The 21,841-nt window shown below is 42.5% G+C and overlaps 1 protein-coding gene across 2 annotated transcripts in view; it reads left to right on the top strand.

Moving 5' to 3' along the window:
• CFAP58 (cilia and flagella associated protein 58) overlaps positions 1-21,841 on the top strand; it is a 109,577-nt gene that overhangs the window by 51,442 nt on the left and 36,294 nt on the right. Inside the window, exons 12-16 of one of the 2 annotated variants that reach the window (XM_043551814.1) lie at positions 874-1,014; positions 1,376-1,599; positions 4,345-4,456; positions 6,712-6,816; positions 7,252-7,520. In XM_043551814.1, the coding sequence (XP_043407749.1) occupies positions 874-1,014; positions 1,376-1,599; positions 4,345-4,456; positions 6,712-6,816; positions 7,252-7,488 (819 nt within the window). In that variant the 3' untranslated portion in view covers positions 7,489-7,520. Of the gene's footprint in view, positions 1-873; positions 1,015-1,375; positions 1,600-4,344; positions 4,457-6,711; positions 6,817-7,251; positions 7,521-21,841 lie in introns of those variants that run through there. The other variant, XM_043551813.1, reaches the window with a different exon arrangement.

The following is a 21,841-nucleotide window of genomic DNA, read 5'->3' as shown; positions in this document are numbered from 1 at the left end:
TCTGCTCCAACGCCGATCCACTCTGCTTCAACTCCTCCAAACTGCTCTCTGCTCCAACGCCAATCCACTCTGCTTCAACTCCTCCAAACTGCTCTCTGCTCCAACGCCAATCCACTCTGCTTCAACTCCTCCAAACTGCTCTCTGCTCCAACGCCAATCCACTCTGCTTCAACTCCTCCAAACTGCTCTCGGCTCCAACGCCAATCCACTCTGCTTCAACTCCTCCAAACTGCTCTCTGCTCCAACCCCAGTCCACTCTGCTTCAACTCCTCCTCTTGTCTGATTGAAGCGGGGGGGTTTTATCATGTGACTGGCTTCAGGTGCTTTAATTAATTTATAGCGAACTTTCTTCCCTCTACAGGGAATAAGGCTCCCTTCTAACACTCTCCTGCTGCCCTCTGGCCATGCGGTATCACAATGGATTAACCTCTTTTAGGCACTAGGATGAGATCCTCACACTTACGTTTACTTGCAACCTACGCTAGCTTCGAATCCAACTCTGCTGTGTTGTAACAGCAGACAGCAACTGACCCCTACCATCCCCAACATTTTTTCTTTATTTTCATTATACGAAGTGCCCCTGAAATACAGATCAAGACATTGCCATAAATGTAGAGAAATCTTTCCGAATTTCTCCAGGGTCTAAAGTTCGATACAAAAATGGCTGACGTGCTGTTTACACCGTTTCTTTCTGGCTCTCTGTGTGTTCGCTTGTATTTCTTATTTCCTCTTGAGAACTAGCAACATGTGCACAACACAGGAAACTAAATTAAAGTACAAGGCGATCTCTAAACCCTAACCCTAAATTCCCACGTTTATGTAGTGGGAAGTTGTTGCTAAGCACAGTTTACCTATAGTCTTTGCTTTTGTCAGGCTGAGCTGCTGAAGATGAAACAACAAGCCCTGGAGACCAAACATTTTATTGAAAAACAGGAGGCAGAAGAGAGAAAACTCCTGAAAATTATTGCTGAGGCTGATGCTGAGAGGCTGAGGCAGAAGAAGGAATTAGACCAGGTAAGAAGGTCTAATTAAGAAGGAGCTTCTCCTTCTTGATTGCCATTCCAACTCACAGAAACAATCCTTTGTTCCTTTTCTTCCTCCCACCCACTTTTTAAGGAACAGATCTTCAGCTGGGATAAATTGGTGGTGCTCCATTGAAATCAACCTGTTACTGTATTGATGGCAATTGAATGACTTCAATTTACATAACCTGATCCTACGCTGGGGGGAGATATGGGTCCTTAACAAGCTTTCATTCACCGATAAAGAAATAACGTTTTGATTGAACTGCTCTTGACTGATGAAGATACAGGCCCTGATGTTCTATGACTGACAGCTTTATAGCTTAATATCTTGCCTTGTTCTGCATCCCTAGGTTATCAGTGAGAGAGACATCTTGGGGTCGCAGCTTGTTCGGCGCAATGATGAATTAGCTCTGCTTTATGAAAAGATCAAAATCCAGCAGTCCATCCTAAACAAGGGGGAGACTCAGTACCGGCAGAGAATGGAAGACATCCGACTCCTCAAGCTGGAGATCAAGAAACTTCGGCGGGAGAAGGGAATACTTTGCAAGAGCGTGGCTAATGTGGAGGAACTCAGGTAGAAAGGCAGAATGAATAAATTTCACTAGCGGCTGCAGGCATGACATTACATTTGAGACACATGAGAAAGCTTGTTTTCACACATGGTAAAGATTTGTAATGACAAACAAGGTGCTCCGAAGGAGGGTTTGGTTTATCTGACCTCAAACACTAACTAGTTGAAATTCATAAACCAGTTGATCAGTAATTAGAAAAAATAGGGAGAAAGAAAAAAAAATGCCTGGATCTAAAGGAAGCTATATCCAAAATTCACCCTGGACTTGTGAGTTGCTGGTGACATTACAAGCTTGACAGACAGCAGGAGAAAAGGTGTTCACAGTCCAACGAGCTACTTAGTGGTGCCCAGGGCCCACATTAGTGGAACTGCTTTTTATTAGGCAATCCATAGAGGAAGGAGAACATTTGACATATTTATAACAAACTCCCATATGTTTTCAGCGTTCCATCCTGCTAGATTTATATGTGAGTCTGACCAGCGAGGAAGATTTAGTTAAATTTTCATTGAAGGTTGTGTTTCTTTAAAAGCACAGTTTTATAGCCCAGACTGATTTATCTTCTCCTACTTTGACTTAATGTTTTCCTTTTTTTTTTTAACCTTACTATACTTGAGGCATATTCTTTCCTGGTGGGAAAACATTGTCATTTGCTGTACAATCACTGGGGGACTAATAAAGAAACAGAGCTGTGTTTCCAGCAGGTAACCATGTCCCAAAACCTGGAGATGGAGGGTGTGATACTGCCCTCATTCACACTAATTCTGGTATAACCCCGTTGGGTGAGATTCCCATCTGGGGATTGATTGATTGATTGATTGATTTCTGTGGGGCTACGCTGATTTACCCCAGCTGAGGTGCTGGCCCATTGACTGCAGTCGGGTTATGCCAATTTTGGAGAAACAGGCCCAGGATTTTAACAACTGTGGCTCATATTCACTGCCTGCAAACAAAGGCAGGGGTTGAGCCTGCTGCTCAAATGTATTGGACTGGATGCCTGTTCCTTTATTGAAATGCAAGGAATGTATTGAAGTATAGTGTGATGCCTGCCACCATGGGTGGATCAATTCTTGCTAACTACAGCAGCAAGCCTACACTTCAATGAACTCCCAAACCATTACTAAAACTGCCAGCTGAAGGAGTCCTTTTATCATTTGTACAACTAATTAGATTTAACCCTGTTCTGCCATAAGCTTTCTTGGCTTGCCAATGGGAGATGCCTTTTTTCCCTTCCCCTACTCCATTCAAACCTACACTCAGGACCCTGCAGCATCAGGATTTTCCAAACAGCCAGACAAAGTCAGCTGAGGATTTTGGCAGCTTCAGAGGTGGAAATCCACTGGGGGAGGGTGAAGTGGGAAGGCAAAGCAGCCATTACCTCCCCTTTGCTGGGTGGCGGGGAGTTGCAGGTGCCCAGCAAGCACTGGCTCCAACCAAGGATGTGGTATAGGCAGGGCTGCTGGAGAACATGCTGATTCAGCATGTGCCCACAACAGCCTTGATTGCCAAGGTTCTTAGGGGAGTGCCCAGCGACTATTAAATCAGCCTATGCTAAGTGGTGAATGACTTCTGGAGCAGGTAGATGAGGTCAGAATGGGGAAGTGTAAAATCTTCTTTGAGTGGTCGCATATGTCTGTTCCACTTAGACGTGTGCAACACATCTCAAAGGACAAGAGTTGCAATATGGGTAAGTAACTGTCTTTTATACCCCCCGAGGCCAGCTACGGTGAATCTGGCCCGATGTTTATTAAACTGTTCTGTGAAGTGAGGCTCACACAACAAAGGCTACAACTGCGCCTTTGTTAGGAGGAGAAATTGTATGATTAGTTTTAAATGAAGATATTAAAGTCAAGGAGGCTTTACTATTGCATGTGATAGAAGGGGATAGGTGATAATAACATGCCCACTGTGCTGGCCCACCAGACTTTTACCCTCCACTTCACTCCAGCTCCCAAGCTGCTGTTGAATGCAGTTTGAAACTAGTGGTGAATGACTTGATGTCTAACCCACAGGCAGTTTGGAATTGGGGTGACAAACTGCCTGACCTGCTTACAGCTGTCCTGTATACTTACAGAGTCCTGTGTTGTGGGAGTACCAGGGACATGTTTATTTTACCGTATGTGTGTAACAGCGTCACTGTGTTCTGAGCCCTTCAAGGACATGTTGCGAGAGACTATGACCAGGAACCAAACTTGGGTTTCCTGCAGTGTAGTGACCACTAGGCTGGACCATATTTATCTGTTTTCTTAACTGGACTGAGATGCTCCATCTCATAATTCATTCCTCAAAACAATCTAAAGTGTGGCCTTTAGTGAATACTATGGACCATGTGTGATCCCTGTGGGATGAAATGCTGTAGTCAGAATCAAGTTATTAGGCTCAATGCGGGGGTAACTGGGTAAAATTCTATGGCCTGTGTTAAGCAGGAAGTCAGACTAATGATCCTTTCTAGCCTTAAATCTATGAAATAGCTAGAAAAATTCCAAGCAGTGAGATCTATTAAATTGAGAAATAGTGGGAAGTGGTGAAAAGCCCTCGCTTGAGTCATTAAGACTAGATGAAGCAATAGAAAATATATCACGGGGCTACAACCAAGCAGTAGGATGGGAAGGATGTTTGGGTGACCACATGAGTCTCTTCCATTGCTAATGATCCTGCGTGTAAGGGAATGAAGAGTTAATGCTAATGCTGATGTTTGATTTCTTTGTGAAAGTTCATGGTTGTTGTTTTTTTTTTGTCCTGAACTTAAGGCAGGAGGTTTATCACATGCAGAAGGAGCTACTGAAGGAACGAACTCGATGCAGAGCCCTTGAGGAAGAGCTGGAGAACCCCATGAATGTTCACAGATGGAGAAAATTGGAGGTAATATTTTAGCATAACATTATCATGAACACCAAAAAGGCCATATTTCCAAATCAACAGCATAGCACAAGTCATACTTTGTTTAATGTTATGCAAATTGGCATTTAGAAGGGCAGGCAGAGTGAAATTTCCATAGTCCCGATGGTGGTTAACTGCTGAATGGCTCCTTCACACAATGCAATCAGTGTTATTTTTGTGTTCTTCCGTAATGTACAATCGCAAAAGGCTTTGCTAAAGAGGATAGGGAGGTCTCGAGTTGAGATTTAAAGGGAAATGATTCATTAGAAGGATGAACAGAGAGATTGTTCAAAGAAGAAAAGACAGTGAAGGTATGACCCTCTCTTCACTCAGGATGGAAAGTAGTGTGAGACAGAAATGAGAGGGGCTAGGATGAGAGTAGTGGAACAGGGAGTGGGTGGATCTGAGGTCAGAGAGGTAAGCGGCCGGTGAGGGGAAGAACAGGCAACCAAATAAATAATGGTCAGTTTCCAATGCAAACCACTGTGGTTAACATAATGTAAATTGTTATGTATGCAGCGAGTCCAAATTTTCACAGTATCCAACCCTGCCAAATGAAGACAAAAAACCCCCAACCTGTTAAGCACAAACCAAATATATGAGCATCAATTGACACCATTGGGTATTTCTCAGATTACCTCAGAGCCATCTGAGATCTCTTTTGCATACGCTTGGTCTCTGATCTGATGCCAAGGGTTTGCTCAGCTGCCCTAGTAAATGAGTGATAACATGCTAGCCCAAAGAAGTGCATCTGAAGATTTTGGCTGTGGTGCCTAATATAATAGTTAATTTCTGATCTTTCAGTGCTGAGTTTAAAGCTACACAGTGTGCTGACCTTTTCTCCTCGAATGGAGATAAAATACAGGATGCTGAAGTGCACTGAGGAGATCTAAGCACAATCTCCAGCAGCTCCAGATAAAAACGGGAAATCATGCCATTCAAAAAATCAGGTGGTAGGGGACTGGATGTATCAGGGGACTGATAATGGGAGATGAAGCCTTTCAATTCTAGGTCACTGGTTTGGACCTGGAACACTGAAAGGTCAGCAGATGGTAACAAACATATGAAATGATTTTGATGGGGTCTCGGTCCAATTCCTTATGAATAAACATCGCCATGACAAAAGATACCACTACAGTTGTCATGAATTAGGACCCAGTTTGGCAGTGGTCTAAGAAGGGCCAGTGACTGAATGGGTCCTGGGGCCTGGACTCCCTTCATTATTCCTTAATAACTGAACTTAAGAATGGCCATAGTGGGTCAGACCAATGGTCCATCTAGCCCCGTATTGTGTCTTCTGATAGTGGCCAGTGCCAGGTGCTTCAGAGGGAATACAGAACAGGCAATCATCAGGTGATCCATCCCCTGTCATCCACTCCCAGCTTCTGGCAAACAGAGCCTAGGGACACTCAGAGCATGGTGGGCAGGGATGCAACTGGGTAGAGATACATGAGTGCCAGGAGAAGGGAAAAATGTGGACAAAGCATGTTCTTTTTCCTGTGCTGCACACATTCAGTGGCTAGAATTCAGTGCTGTGCACACATTCAGTGGCTAGAGAACTCCAGTATAGTGGCTGCAGTCTGCCCCCTTTGTAAGCACTAGATTCAGTTTAAAAACGGGATGTCAAAAATAGGGGAGTTTTAAAGACTCAGAATAGTAACATAGGGGGAAGGTCCTCCAGGATCTCCTCCACCACTCCCAAGGACAATGTTGCAGTGTCCCTCCCTCTGGTTCAAGAGGACAGGATCCAGCTCCCTTGGGAGCTCCTCTTTGTCTGGGTTCTTATATGCATCCAGCAGCATGGTTTCTGAATGCTTGTGCTGCTCCATGTATGTCAGTAATGGCTTCTGCTAAAAATGAAGTACTAATCTCCTCCTCCTTACTCCCCTCCAGTCCCAGGACAAGCTGCATGTGCAGATATTCCAGCCTTGTCAGTTTGGTATTAGGCTGCTGGGATGCCCCATCACAAATGTTTGGTTTGAAAGGGACTCTCCAGGTTGGTGGTCATAAACATTGGCCTACCATTTCAGATCTCCCATACTGACAGGCTTACCTTCAGAAGGATTGCTTGTTTATATGCTCTTTTCAACCAGTTCATGCTGCTACTGCGGTAAAAGAGGAACGCAAACACTCAGATTTCATTCAGTCTTATTGGTACACAATAAGGACACGAGGCATAGACTGCTAGGTATAGGCTGTACAGCTGTAATGTAAAAAATAATGTTCTTCTTGAATAGGCCAGTGACCCGAGTACCTATGAATTGATACAGAAGATACACACCCTACAGAAACGGCTCATCAGTAAGACAGAAGAAGTGGTTGAGAAAGAATTGCTTCTTCAGGTACTGTAGCATCATCTCTGTCGTCAGTATCTCAGCATAGTATAGCTGTTGTACCCTGCATATGCAGCCTCCGGACCATAGGTATGCTCCCAATATTGTTATTAGGATGCCTTTCCTCTGAATTGTGGAGTTTGCTTGTTCTCCTGCATTTCCCTTAGCTAGTGGTAGATGGCAGCACTCACACATACATAGAGAACAAATATCACCTGGTCAGTTGACTTTTATACTCCAGTCACTGATATCTGGATGACTCTGAAAAATAAAACAAAAGGTTTGATTTATTTTATTTGGCCACCAAAAGCCAAAACAAATAAAAATGAAATCAACCAGGTATTTTCTTCAGTGTCCTGGTAATGACAAACATGATCAAAAGGACTAAGAAATGCCTGACCAAGGAAATTATGTTTACTTGAAAGCTGATCCATTGATTTATAGGCAGTCATCATCCCAGTAGCAGAACAGGAGATCCTCCAGCCCCTAAATAAAGGGATCAAGAAGAAGAGAGGCTGTTGTATTGCTTTCCTGATGGAGCTGCATATGAGGGGGTTACTCTACCAGCATTCAGGCACATTTGCAAATAGAGCACCCCTATTGGGGATAAAGAGAGGGACCGGACCCTGGCTGAGATTTAAGACTCTAGGAAACAAGCAGCAACTAAGTTCCATACTGTGAAGCCTTTTTCTTCTCTCCCCTTGGCCTTGCTTATTGAGTTTGCTCTGCAGCTGATGTATGCAGCCAGAGTATACAACACATCTATCCCAAAAGGTCCTACCATACATATTTCAATCTGAATAAAGCCCCTTGTGTTTAAAGATATTTGACATTTTTCCACCTTTAGTTATTGTTCTAAACTGCCCTGGTCTCCCAGGAACTGCTCTGCCATCGCAGGAAGAAATGAAGCTTTTGTTGATTCCTGTCACCAACAGAATCTTTTTCTTATGCTACTGTGAGTGGAAGGTGATAACATGGAAATAAACGGGTCCCTTTATGGTAGAGCTGTAAACGCTATGGGCAGACTCACCACTTCCAAATAGAGGTGAATTTTTTATGGGTCTTTTGTTGCATGCAGGTCAGGTCTTTTCTGAGCCCTTGGGGGAAAGTGAGAATTCTTGATGTTTTGATGTTTTGCTGTTAATCTCTGGAATGCTCTAAACTGGAGACTGTAATAGATTGGTGGGGCTATGATGCTGGTTCAAAGAACCACACTGCTTTTTGTGTACTTGCGATATGTTGAACACAGTGAGTTTTCCGAATGTTCTCAGATTTCTGGGTAGGCGTGCTGGGTGCTTTGGATGTGTTTAAATCAACACAACAATCCTCGGGCAGAGATGGCAGAGTTATATAAATAACTGGCAGAGTTATATAAATCTGTGGGTCCAAAGGTGGTAACAGCACTCCAGAAGATCCTTACTGACACCTGGGACAATGAAGAAATGCCACAAAACTTCAAAGATGTCACAATTATTCCTTTATTTAAAAATAAAGGCAGCGAAATGGTCTGTGATAACTACTATGGGGTATCTCCTATCTGTTGCTGGAAAAATCTTTGCTTGTGTCCTCCTGAACTGATTGATTTCATCTGTCTCAGAAGCCAATCTACCTGAGACTCAGTGTGGATTCAGACCTGGTCATAACACCATAGACATGATTTTTAGTATCAGGCAAATACAAGAAAAATGTATCAAACAAAACATGGATCTGTTTAGTGTCTTCATTGATCTGACAAAAGGATTTGATGCAGTCAATAGAGGAGGATCATGGATGATCCTCAGCAAACTTCATTGCCCACCAAAACTTGTAAAGATCATTCGTTTATTTCATGAGGGGATGCAAAGTCAGGTACTTTTAATGGAGATCTCGTTAACTCCTTTCTCATTTCAAATGGAGTCAAACAAGGCTTGGTCTTTGCCCCTGTACTGTTCAACCTCTTCTTCACCCAAGTTCTCAACCGTGCTACAGGTGGGCTCAACAGAGGCATATACATCAGATACAGACACAATAGCTCAGTATTCAATCTTATAAGGCTTAAAGCAAAAAGAAAAGTAACAGAACTACTACTAAGAGAAGCGCTCTTTGCAGAGGATTGTGCCCTCCTAGCACACACAGAGGGAGCTCTCCAGTGCATCATAGATCGCTTTGCTGAAGCATCAAAATTGTTTGGCCTCACAATCAGCCTGGAGAAAACTCTGGTGGTGCACCAATCATTTTCACCACGCCGTGTCATATCCCCTAGCATATCCATTACCTATCTTGGCAGCAATATCTCTAATGATGGATCGCTTGATAAAGAGATTACAAACAGGACAGAGAAAGCTTCTCAGTCATTAGGAAAGCTACGTAACAAAGTCCTGAAATCCCACAACAATAACCCTCTCAACAAAAACAAAACGTTATCATGCCTTTGTGCTCACATCTCTCTTCTGCGGTTGAGAGACCTGGACACCGTACAAATGGCATATCAAATAGCTAGAGGCCTTCCATATGCGGTCTCTGCGTACCATTATGGGGATCCACTGGCAGGACAAAATTACCAACCTGGAGGTTCTCCAAAAGTCAAATGCCACAAGCATCCAGGCCATGCTGATAAAAGCCCGACTATGCTGGGTTGGACATGTCATTAGGATACCTGAATATCAACTCCCCAGGAACATTTTCTATGGCGAATTGGCACAAGGACACCAGAATCAAGGCCACCCCAGAAAGTGCTACAAGGACAGCATCAAGAACAGCACGCACTTTGGTGCAGTAAAACCGGATGATCTTGAGAAGGCTGTGTTAAATAGATCAGTATGGCAACATACAACACTCAGAGCCTTTGAAGAAGACAGAAATAATCGATTGTTAGCTGCCAGGGAAAAGTGTCATACCCCTGCTATAGCTACCAAGATGCTCACCAATGACTTTGTCTGCCTGATCTGCTCACGAGAATGCACCTCATGCTTTGGACTTCAGAGTCACTCCAGAATCCACAAAAAGAGAGAGCATGAAAATGTCATCTTCGAACCGATGGACTACACACACAAATCAACACATACGAACAAAAATGGAGTTACACCTGGCATGGAGGGAGTTTTGTGGACTGGGCATTGAGCACAGAGTAAGGAATTGGTATTTGGAAATATCCCTTTTTTCTGGAAACGGTTGGACCATCTACTCTCAGTTGCATGCAAGGTTTGGAGAGTGTTCATTTTACCACATTCTCACAGCAGAACCATAACATTTGCACAAGAAAAATAAATGCTACCTGTATCATACATACTCCAGCTCTGCCTTCCATCCATGACTCCAGTCTTTTTTTTGTGTGTGAATAATATTTGAAAAATCACACAAAGCACTGAGTGGGGACCATCTTTTAGGATCAGATGGGCACACTGATGGGAATATTTTTGATTAAGAACCGCTGAATATAGATAGCTATCTACTTACTCATCAGATTTGCTCCTATATGTATTTGGTCATATCCACTTTAGCCTCTAAAATATGTTTTCATTACTTTTTACTCCTCGTAGATCTGCAGAAACAATGCAGCTATGAGAGAGTGTGCTACATTCCATGCTGGCTTACACATCATCAACAGAAAAATTAGCTACTTTTCAGTTGGAGAATCTTTCTTGCTGGTGATATGTGAGCCAGGAAGAAACCAGCTTGACTCTCAGATTCCAGACTATCAGTAAACAAAACCACCCTTTTTAACCTGCCATCTGAGTAGATTTGCTCTGTAAATCAACCACTGATAGGTAATAAATATGAAGCACCACACTGCCATTTTTAGAGCCATTTTTCAGAGAAGAAATTACACTTTAAGTGACAAATAGAGAAATGCCTCCGTGTGTGTTAAATTATTAACTCCTTACAGTCCTCTTGCAGTTTCAACAAGACATTATTCTTCAGTTGTGTCTTAAACTAACATTCATAGTATTGCTGTGCTCTGTAAAAAATGCGGCTGCATGTCACCCCAGAGATTTCAGTGGTGGGTGAAAGTCCTTGTGAACATGTGTACTATAGTATATAAAATGCTTTGGATCCTTCAGGGCAAAAGGTGCTTTCTGGCTATAAGATCTTATTATTGCAGCAGAGATGCTCCAGAGAGTGAATCATAAATAATGATTAAAAAAGTATTTGCCCATTTTGTGTATATGGGGTGAGTTCTTCACAGGTATGGCGCTTAATTGCATAATGAACAGTGACGTGTACTAAATGCACAAAGTAACCAAATTGCCTTGTTGGGATTATGATTAGTGTGGCTTTAGGAAAATGTCCCATTAAAAGTGAATTATGTGCTGCTGTATTTGTTTAAAATCTAGTTCTGTTTCTTCAAAGTGAATTCGTTCTTTAATTTGATTTTATGTCTGACTGGCTAAAAGTCTGGTTTATTTTACTGCAGGCCTCTGAGTTTATTACAGTGGGAAGGTTCACGTTATGTCTCAGTTGTCAGTTATCTTCTCTAAAGATTGGTCATAAGCATAAGGGAGCATATACAGCATAGGGACATTTTCAACCATGAGTTGAAAGGATGCTTGATTGCCTCCTGGTAACAAAAATAAAATCCTACCATTTAGTCTCATTTAAACTTAGCATATCGTAGGGACGGTACCGTTCTGCTACATTTTTACTGGATTTTTTTTTTTTTTTAATATTCAGCAACAACTAAAGACCAGGACTGGGGAATTAGGATCTGCAAGCTTGGGAGCACTCTGGACTCCCATATCTTGCTGGCTTGCACTACATCATATTGGCCCAAATCCTCAGTTGGTACAAATCAGCATAGTTCTGTTGAAGTCATTACTTGGGAAAAGATGGCTGGCTTGGTTGGTAACCTGGAACTTGAAAAGCTGAGGTTCAATTCCCTGTGGCCCTACTACAGACTTTCTCTGTGACTTGGGCAAGTCACTTAGTTACTCTGTGCCTCGGTTTCCCAAGGGGATTATAGCATACATCATGGGGATGTAGTGAGGATAAATACCTTAAAGATTGTGAGGTGCTCAGATACCATAGTAATAGCGGCCAGATAAGTACTGGAAATAGATGATGTGTATTCTCTCTGTTAACTTGACAGTTGTTCTGTTCCATTTAATTTCGGGTTCTTACACCATGCTCATTCTTGTGGTATCTGAGTAGGGATCTAACAAACTGTTCCTCAGAGGTGTGTTGAAATCACTGCTAATGCTGGTCCACAGAACATAATGTGTTTGGACTGTATGGAACAAAGTATTTAAGCTGTAACAGGAGACTAATGCTAGGCTACATCTACATTACGAACCAGGGGTGTAATTCTGCTGCTTATGTACCTAAACTAACGCTAGCTCTCCTCAAGTTAGTGTGAGTATGAATACCTGGATAGCCGCGGAATCATGAGTAGCAGCAGTGGAGACACGGCTGAGCTGTGCTGAGTAAAAGCCCACCTGAAACTGGTGGCTATACACTCAGCACCCCCCCTCTGCTGCTGCTTCCACCATGCGGCCAAGACAACACTGCTGTTTACACCCGTGCTAGCTTGATGAGGCCTACTGCGGGAGAATCACACCCCTGGCTCACAGTGTAGACATGGCCATACTCACGTTTTTACACAGGCAGAAATCTCAGTGAAGTCAATGCAAGTTTTGACTAAGTAAGGACGGAGTAAAAATGTCCAGGAGCTTCAGCATTTAGTTCTACGTATACTGTGAAATGGTCGGCCTGGCTGTTTGTTATAAAACGATCTTGATCCACTTATTTTAAAAATCCCAGGCATTTTCCTCAGCATGCCTTATGGGAGCCTAGTCCTCTCAAAACCGCTTTCTCCCACCAGCCTGTCATGGAGCCTGCTTCCGCTGGGTCCTTCATTGCTGCAGCAGTGTTTAATATATATTGCATTGTTTTGAACATGACCTGGAAGAGTCTCGTCAGTCACTCGGAAAAAAGGAGCTGCTCATCAGAAGGGCCCTTCTGCTAGTGAACACCTATTCTGTCATGTTAGGGGTGTGCGTGTTTATCTGTCTTTATTTTGGTTTCCTTAAGGTTCAGCTTCACTTTAGGTGACTATCTCTACTCATTCATAGTGGCTGAGATTTATTTTGCGCTCTCAGAACTGGCATATGTATGCTTTGGTTGGCTTTCAGTGGCTTCCTTATTTGCATAAAGGCAGTCCTCGGACTTACGACAAAATTGGTTCCTGAAAATTGCGTCGTAAGTCGAAATGTCGTAACTCAGAACCGCAATCCACTCCATTGCGAGACCGAGCATCGTAAAGTCGAAACCAATTTTGTAAGTCAAATGAGGGTGTCAATTCAGAAACGTTGTAAGTGCCATTCATCATAAGTCAAATGTCGTAAAGGTGAGGGTTGCTTATATTTGTTGGAAACAACTTCATTTGTGAGCTTACATGTTACATGGAGGGTAGATAGGTGTAGCTGGGCATTTTATGACAGAAAATTATCTGTTTAGGTAAAAATACCTATAATTCACTTCAGGAAATTATTCATTATGGAATCCCTACTAATTTATTTTAACCTACAGTAAGTAGGCTTCCTAGATTCCAAAGCCAGAAGGGACCACTGTGATCTAGTCTGACCTTCTGCATAATATGGGCCAAAGGGCTCCCCCAAAATAATTTCTAGAGCATATCTTTTATAAAAACATCCAATCTTGATTTTAAAATTGATTTTAAAATATGGACAATCCACCATGACCATATTTTCTGATGGTTAATTACCCTCATTGTTAATAATTTACACCTTATTTCCAGTCTGGATTTGTCTAACTTCACCTTCCAGCAACTGAATCATGTTATACCTTTTTCTACCTGAATATTACCACCTCTGACTTACAGATCACCCTCTCTCTATCTCCTTGCCTGCAGAGAGTCTTTAGTGTAGTTTGGACCAGTGTTTTGCACGCAGTGAAACTTACAGGCCCAGTTCAGCTACCAATGTGCCAAACACAAAGAAAGGAAAATCAAAAGGATGTCACAAGAAGGAAAGAACCTGAAAAAATGCTCCTGAAGGATGAGTTAATATCTGAAGTACCTACATACATTACTTTATATACTGCATTGGAGACCTCAGTTCAAGCCAGATCCATGGCAACAGGTGAAATTAATTTAACTGCAATAGCCCAGCAGGCTGCTATGCATCAAAACTTCCATATCAGTAATTAGACATTTGCGGTTGGTCTTTGGCTGGAAGTGTTCCAGAGCTGGAGTTCATAGGCTGTTATTTTTCATTTTAAGAAAGAATGGCGCTTGCTTTTGAGTCCAAATCTAGATCACTGGGACCTTGGCTAAGGCAATTCTGAATGTGTCTTTCAGTACGCTGGCTGCTATGTCTACAACGGGGGAGCAAATTTCTTCGCCACTACTAGCTCCCAATTGCAAAGCCAAAACAATGTGCCTGATACTTCACTCTATTACTCCAGCCATGCATCAGTGGAACTGCAAGCCTCTTCCGCCTGAAAAATTATCCTTACCTTGTAGAGCTTCTTTATGATGCCCTCTTAAGGAGATTTTTCCATCCAAAAAGTAAAAAGGAGGGATTTTTTATGTAGATTTTTATATGTCAGGTCATAGTTTACCTCTGTTTCCTGGGGGACTTTGACATCCTCTGATCTGGAGAACCGGACTGTAACATCACATTTGGAGGTTGAAGCCCATTGCGCAGCTCTTGCAGCCTGCAATTAAGGGGATGGCATATTGAGTCTGGGGGTATGTCTACACTGTAAATTAATTGAAGCACAGGTAGGCATACCCATGCAAGCTTTAATTTAGCTAATGTGGGTAACAATATGTGCAGACGTAGCAGAATGAGCTTCAGCACAGGTTAGCTGCCCTATTACAAGCTTGCTGGGGACCCTGGTATGTATTTGGGTTGCTAGCCCACACTGAAGTCTGTGCCACTGCATCTTCACTGCTATCGTTACCCATGCTAGCTAGATTAAAGCTAGTACGGGTATGCCTAGCCATGCTACAATCATGCTCATTTGCAGTGTAGACATACCTTTAGGCCTTGTCTACACTTAAAAGCTTTGCCAGTGTAGCTACACTGGTATAGCTGTACCAGGAAATCCTCCTAGTGAAGTTTATATTGGCAAACGCATCTCTGACACATCCCTTTTGTCTGAATATCTTATACCAGTTCCCCGAGCTAAATAAGCTATGCTGGCAAAAGGACTTTTTTTTGCTGGTATAACTGCATCTACCCTATGGCAAAAAAATCATACCCCGTAACCCCTATCTGACATAGTTATGCTGGCAAAACTTTAAGTGTAGACAAGGCCTTAGGGTTGACCAAATGTTTCTAATATGAAAAACAAGCAGAAAAATACTCTTCCCACCCCCCGAAAAAAGCAGAACATTGAGGCTGTCTTTATGCAACGTGAGGAGCCAGGAAAAAGAATGAGCACATGGGGCCTGATTTTCGACTGCATGATTCCAGCTCTAAGTCAGCTGTGCAGATGCCAGTGGAGTTACACTGTCGTACGGCTGGAGTAATACAGTGGAGTGTTAGACACGTTGTTTGTCTTTTGCCTTTGTAATTGGGAGCTAGTAGCCGCAAAGAAATCCCCCCAGCCCCTGCGATACACATAGCAGCCAGCGTACTGAAAGACACATTCAGAATTGCCTTAGCCAAGGTTCCAGTGATCTAGATTTGGACTCAAAAGAGAGCACCATTCCTTCTTAGTATGAAGAATAACTTCCCATGAACTCCGGCTCTGGAACACTTCTAGCCAAAGACCAACCGCAAATGTGTAATTACTGATACATAAGTTTTGATGCATAGCCACCTACTGAGCTATTGTGGTCAAATTTATTTCACCTAGTTCCTTGGATCTGACTTGAATAGAGGTCTCCAATGCAGTATATAAAGTAACATATGTAGGTACTACAGATATTGACTTATCCTTCAGGAGCATTTTTTCAGGTTCTTTCCTTCTTGTGACATCCTTTTTATTTTCCTTTCTTTGTGCTTGCCACTGAACTTGGCCGTTGTTCAGTCACTTTACTGGTGCCTGTAGGTGGAAATGTTTTGCATTCTGGTATCTTGTGTTATGTTAAAGGATTTGATTCTTTTTTCGGATCCTTTGCATGGTATGATTATATTTCTGAACAATTGCCATTTCTTTAATGCCTTTTATTTTATCACTGACACATCCCCTTTTTGATTAATCTTTTATTCCCTTTCCTTATACAACTATAAGTGCAGGTTTCAGAGTAGCAGCTGTGTTAGTCTGTATTCGCAGAAAGAAAAGGAGGACTTGTGGCACCTTAGAGACTAACAAATTTATTTGAGCATAAGCTTTCGTGAGCTACAGCTCACTTCATTGGATGCATCCGATGAAGTGGGCTGTAGCTCATGAAAGCTTATGCTCAAATAAATTTGTTAGTCTCTAAGGTGCCACAAGTACTCCTTTTCTTTTTACAACTATAAGTGCTGATCATGAAGTCAGTGGGGCTCTGTGTGTCCATCCCACATGGAGCAGACTGCAGGATTAGTGCCCAAGTTTGCTGTAGGCTTAACTCCTTTTATAAACAAGGAGCTGTGATGTCATAAATTGGCATATTTCTTAGGCCCAGAGGGCAAAGTTCACCTGTGCAGATGGATAGCATAGTCTATGCATGCACCTCTTAAATTCCCTATAAACATAGAGGCTTAAACTGGGACGTAAATGATGCTTAGGGTATGTGCTTGCTCTCTGCACAGGGGTGAGTTTCACAATGCAAATTTGACTCTTATGTATTCAGAACATATCTCAAGGTACATTAGTTTGTTTTAGTCTTTCTAATCTAAATCCATCTAGAATTAGAACAGTTATGTGCTCTGGAAACATGCTGCATGATAAACTGTTTTTAAAAACATGTTGACATTTATATTATTTTCTGCCCTCCCTGCTACCCCCAGCCTTGTCTACTGCAGTCAAACAGATGAGAATAAAGTCTTCACTAGAAAGCAACCTTTTTTGTTTTTGTTTAGGGGATGTCTGTTTAAATCGCACTTTTAAAAACAAGGCAGGAATGGTAGTGATGAGTTTAACTGCATCAGGTGAAGATAATCAGCTGTGTTTAACACTAAGAAAATTGTTTTCCAATAAAAACAAATAGTGATAATATGTCTGGCACTGGGAGATGGAAAGCAAAGCAGATTACTTAGCACCCAAACAAAACATTTTTGATGAAGAATTTTTTCAGTGGACCAGTTTAGTTCTTATTGAATCTTTGTGCAATTACATTACACACCCCTGCTGCCCACAAAAAACAGATTTCCTGTGATAGATGTTTTTGGACAGCAGCAAGATGTGAATTTATTTGAGAAATTAGAAGAAAATGGATCCCAATAACAATTCAGGGATGTCCTTGCCATTTTTAGCTGCTCTGATGGTGTTTCGACCAGAAATATTTCAGGGATAAAGATGCCATTTATAAGGAGGAGGACATTGCTGTTGGAGCAGAAATTCATTTGGGTTTATAGATAGGAAACCTACATACATACTTAATCCATTTTTAATGTTTTTAGGGGAATTTGTGGATTAATTTGAGTTGAAAGGGACCTCTAGCAGGTCTTCAGATTCCATCCTTCTGCATCATGCAGGATTAATTTAATTACACCTAAGCCATCCTTGGCATCCTGTGTTTTAATGCACGTACTCCCAATACATGAACTTTAGTATGCAGGTGAGAGATTGATAGCAATAGATATATTGGAATACACTGTAGAGATGTTCCCGATGTAATCCTTCTGCCAGGTGGAACCAGCAGCAACCAGGGCCGGGTTCAATATCTAGGGATTCCTTTCCATTGACACAACACAGAACTGGCTCAAGCCTCTACCCAGTAACCTGGGAAAATTATACACCACCCTGGGGCACCTTTGAGAGGCAATACTTCCCCACTTGCAAGCACAGAGTCTGAGTGTAGAAAATAAACTTTTAATAAAGGGAAGGAAGTAACTTGGCATTAATTTGGGAAAGGTCTGCAAACAGGGTTCATAAACATAAACCATGAGCAAAAGACCCACTTCCCAAGTAAGTTGGGCAGTCTCCTTTCCCCCTCAGGTTCTTAAATCCAGCAACCCAAAAGTCCCTTTAACGTTCCCGCCCCTTCTCTGCACCCCACTCATAGTTGCTGTCCTTGGTCAGTGCAGACCCAGAGTTCAGAGGTGCATCTGCAGAGTTTACCTCCCACCCTGGGTGGAGGTAAGGAGGCACCTTACTCGCTCCGCTGCTTGGGCACTTGCCCACTGCGTCTCTCCGCCAGCTGCCCTGCTCGCTGCACTCGCTACCTCACCAGCCAATTGTCAATCACCTTCTGTTGCCACCTGCCTCTCTGCTGTGACCTCTGCACATCAGTCTCCTAGTGATTGTCAGCTCTTTGCAGGCTGGGCGGAGACACTGCCCCAGCTCAAGTTATTGCAGCTCTCAGAGATTGAGCATTTAAAATAACAAAAGAGGCTCCTAATGAAACCCATTTAGCTCTTTCTTTGAACAGTGCGGAGGAACAGGTTTAACCGGTCCAGGGAAGACCCTTGGGGAGGGTTCACAGCCTCCTGGCTGAGACACCTGCTCCCAGCTGTCTTACTATCACAGGGCTCTGGCATTCGAACCCCTGGCTTAACAATGTTCTTTCAGCTGGTTACCTCCTTATCTGGAACAGGTTAAGCACAGTCCTGCTTTCCTACAATTATTACAAATAGGTAACCGTATTTCACTACCCCTGCATTCAGTACTAAAGTGATTTGTAACCCAACACCAGCCAAATGTGATTACTTTGACACCGCTCTATCTCCTGAATGTCTAACCAGAGCGGGAGTAAACTGTATTTACATACACCCAAAGTCTTCACACCCCCCCCCCCCCCCGGCTAGATCTCAGGGAAGCATTCATTCAGATCCCGCTTACATCTACACTCCTGATGTGCAGCACTAGCCTAGTTCTAGTGTTCCCTCAAATCAAGGACCAAATGTGTTTGCGTATTGGTCAAGGTACTAGTCTGGGACTTGGGACACCTGGGATTCTTTGCTCCCTGATAGATGTTTTGTGACCTTGGGCAAGTCAGCCTCTCTGTACCCCATTTGCCCCATCTTTAAAATGAGGTTAATAGCACTGCCTTGCCTCACAGGGGTATGGAGAGGATGAATATGTTAAAGGTGGAAGGCATTCAGATACTATGGTGATGGATTCAGAGTAGCAGCCGTGTTAGTCTGTATTGGCAAAAAGAAAAGGAGTACTTGTGGCACCTTGGAGACTAACCAATTTATTTGAGCATAAGCTTTCGTGAGCTACAGCTCACTTCATCAGATGCATTCAGTGAATTATCATTACAAAAGGTTCCTCCTCCCCTCCCCCGCTCTCCTGCTGGTAATAGCTCACCTTAAGTGATCACTCTCGTTACAGTCTGTATGGGAACACCCATTGTTTCATGTTCTCTATGTATATAAGTCTCCCCACTGTATTTTCCACTGAATGCATCCGATGAAGTGAGCTGTAGCTCACGAAAGCTTATGCTCAAATAAATTTGTTAGTCTCTAAGGTGCCACAAGTACTCCTTTTCTTTTTATGGTGATGGAGACCATTATTATATTAATTACTTGTGTTCTGGTCGCACCCAGGAACCCTAATCAAGGATCAGAGCCTCAATGTTGTAAGTGCTGTACAGGCATGTACACGTACAGGCATCCCAGAGAATTCGCAGTCTACATGACAGACAGGATGCAAAAGGACAAAAGGCAGAGAGCGGGCTGGGAGGATGAGATGAATGCACACAATTTAGCAGAAAAGCAGAAGTCACAGAGACCACCACATTCCTTTTGCTGGAATCTTGCACCAAATCTGAACCCGTGAATCGTGAGCATTAACCCAAAGTGCTATTAAACGGCAAACACTACATGTAATAGGTCAACTTCTGAAGTTCTGAATCAGGCAAAACTGCAGTTGGCTTCAGTTGGAGTTTTGCACGAATAAAGTATGAATGGAGACTTCAGGATTTGGTCCAGTAAGTAACAAATGACCTGAAAAAAGAATGTTTACTCCTCATCCCTGGATTCAAGCATATATCTGGGAAAGAGATAAATCTGCTATGCACCTCAGGGTGAAGTATATTAATCAAATAGTTATCTCGTTAAGGAAAGGTAAATTACTTGTTCTGCTGAATAAATACATTGCCATGCACAAAGTTTGCTGTGGTGTTAGCAATGCAGTCTAGATTGTCAGCCATCCAGACCCTTTTAGAGAAAGTAAACTGCTGGAGGAGTGCAGCAACAGTATAGCAGTGCATTCACAAATCCACATTATAGCACCCAACCCAAAGCTTGCTGAAAATCCCCATTACTCAGGTACCACTTGACAGGCGTTTTTCCGACAGGGCGAATGTATTCAACAGTCCCGAGTGGCAGGACATGTAAAATCCATGACAACACCTTCAGTGATGGATGATTATTGTGTGTGTCATTTAAAAAATGACATACGACAGTGACAGGCAAAGTGGGTTTTTTTTAAATCCTTTCAGTTTCATACCCAGAAGAATCTGAGTAGTGTCAGTGTTGGGGGAACATAGATGACAAGATATGCAACAACAACTAGATCATTTTGAGGGGGAGGTAGGTATCACTGTTAATAAAATCTCTTATGGCCTGATGTCTTTAAAATTGGACACATGGGAGATCATAGTTTAAAAACATAACATAACCAGGCCCATATTCTATGGGCACAGCAGTTGCTTCTGCTTGACAATAAGGACCACGTTTTTTCCCTTCTCTTTAGTAGTATTCCTCCGCATTCTTCGTAAACATGCACCGGGAAAGCTAAGAGCTGTTAGTGCACATCAGATTTTAGTTCAAGTTACAGCTACTGAAGGGGAAGCTCTTTTTTGCAAATTAATAATCTCAGAATTGCCGTGTGTATGCCTTGCGTATTTTGTTGCCTTTCAGTGGGTTCCACAGACTCTCAGGGGACAGCTCTTCATTCAGTAAGATACTTGGCATAGGCAAGGAGTTTTTACTACTTTGATAGACAGGTATTTTGTAGTGTTAAGAGAGGACTGGAATTATAAAATACATATTCAAGAAGCAATATTTTCAAAAGTGCGTAAGTCCCATTTTCAAAAGTGACGGAGGCACTTAGAAGCCTAAGTCCCAGTGTTTTGCTGTGAGGTTTAGGCTAAGTCTCATAGAAAGGCAATGGGACTTGGGCTATTAAGGAACATATTGACAAAGCTGTTTGGATGCCTAAAGTTACCTAGTGGGATTTCCCAAAAGCACCTAAGCAGGTTAAGTGCTTAACTCCCATCGAAATTATCCTGCAGGCTCGTGGTAGACTTAGAACCCAGGTCTCTCAAGTCCTACTCTGCTGCTTGAGCCACTAGCCTACAAGGCTAAGCATTCATTCACACCAGAACCTTGCTAAGTCTGTCTGCTAGTCTGACCGTTTAGACTGCAGTCAGCTAGGTAAGAGCCATTGCATCATTAAACCAATGTTGTAGTGCAATAGCTTTCAAGCCAAACTGATTTCACTTGAGGGGACTTTTTGTGTCCTGAAAGTTTGTGTATAATTATTAGCCCAGTCAAAGGTATCACATTGTCTACCTTTCTGACTTATTCATTTAGAATATTTAGACTCCTTGTTGATGGGATCTGCATCAACCTTTTCTAGCCATCCTACAAAATATTTTAAAACAAATCCCTAGGAGAAGATGAAACAGAAGTTTGTTTAGAACTCTGTTCACCCAAAGCTCGGGTAAGTTGCAAGGACCTTGAAGTCAGATAGAGCATTTAAATAAGTCCATGCCTTTTCACCACAATTCTCAGTTTCAAGGAACAGCTCAACAAATCTCATTTTTTTTTTGTCCTTGTGAACATATAGAAAAGAACAAGTGATCATTAATCCTTCATTTTTTGCCATGACAAAGGTAAACATTGACATCAACAGAGCTACACAGATTTATACTCGCTGACAATCTGGCCCCATATAACTAGCAATCAGAGAAATGCTGTCAATATTTTAGTAAGGGGCTTCTATGTATTTCCCCCCTCCCTTAGCCTGTTATAAACCTTGTGTCATAGAC

The sequence above is a fragment of the Chelonia mydas genome, chromosome 7, assembly GCF_015237465.2.
Source record: "Chelonia mydas isolate rCheMyd1 chromosome 7, rCheMyd1.pri.v2, whole genome shotgun sequence".
Lineage (NCBI taxonomy): Eukaryota > Metazoa > Chordata > Testudines > Cheloniidae > Chelonia > Chelonia mydas.
The sequence above is the reverse complement of the archived record's forward strand: the minus strand, read 5'-3'. Positions and strand labels throughout refer to the sequence as shown.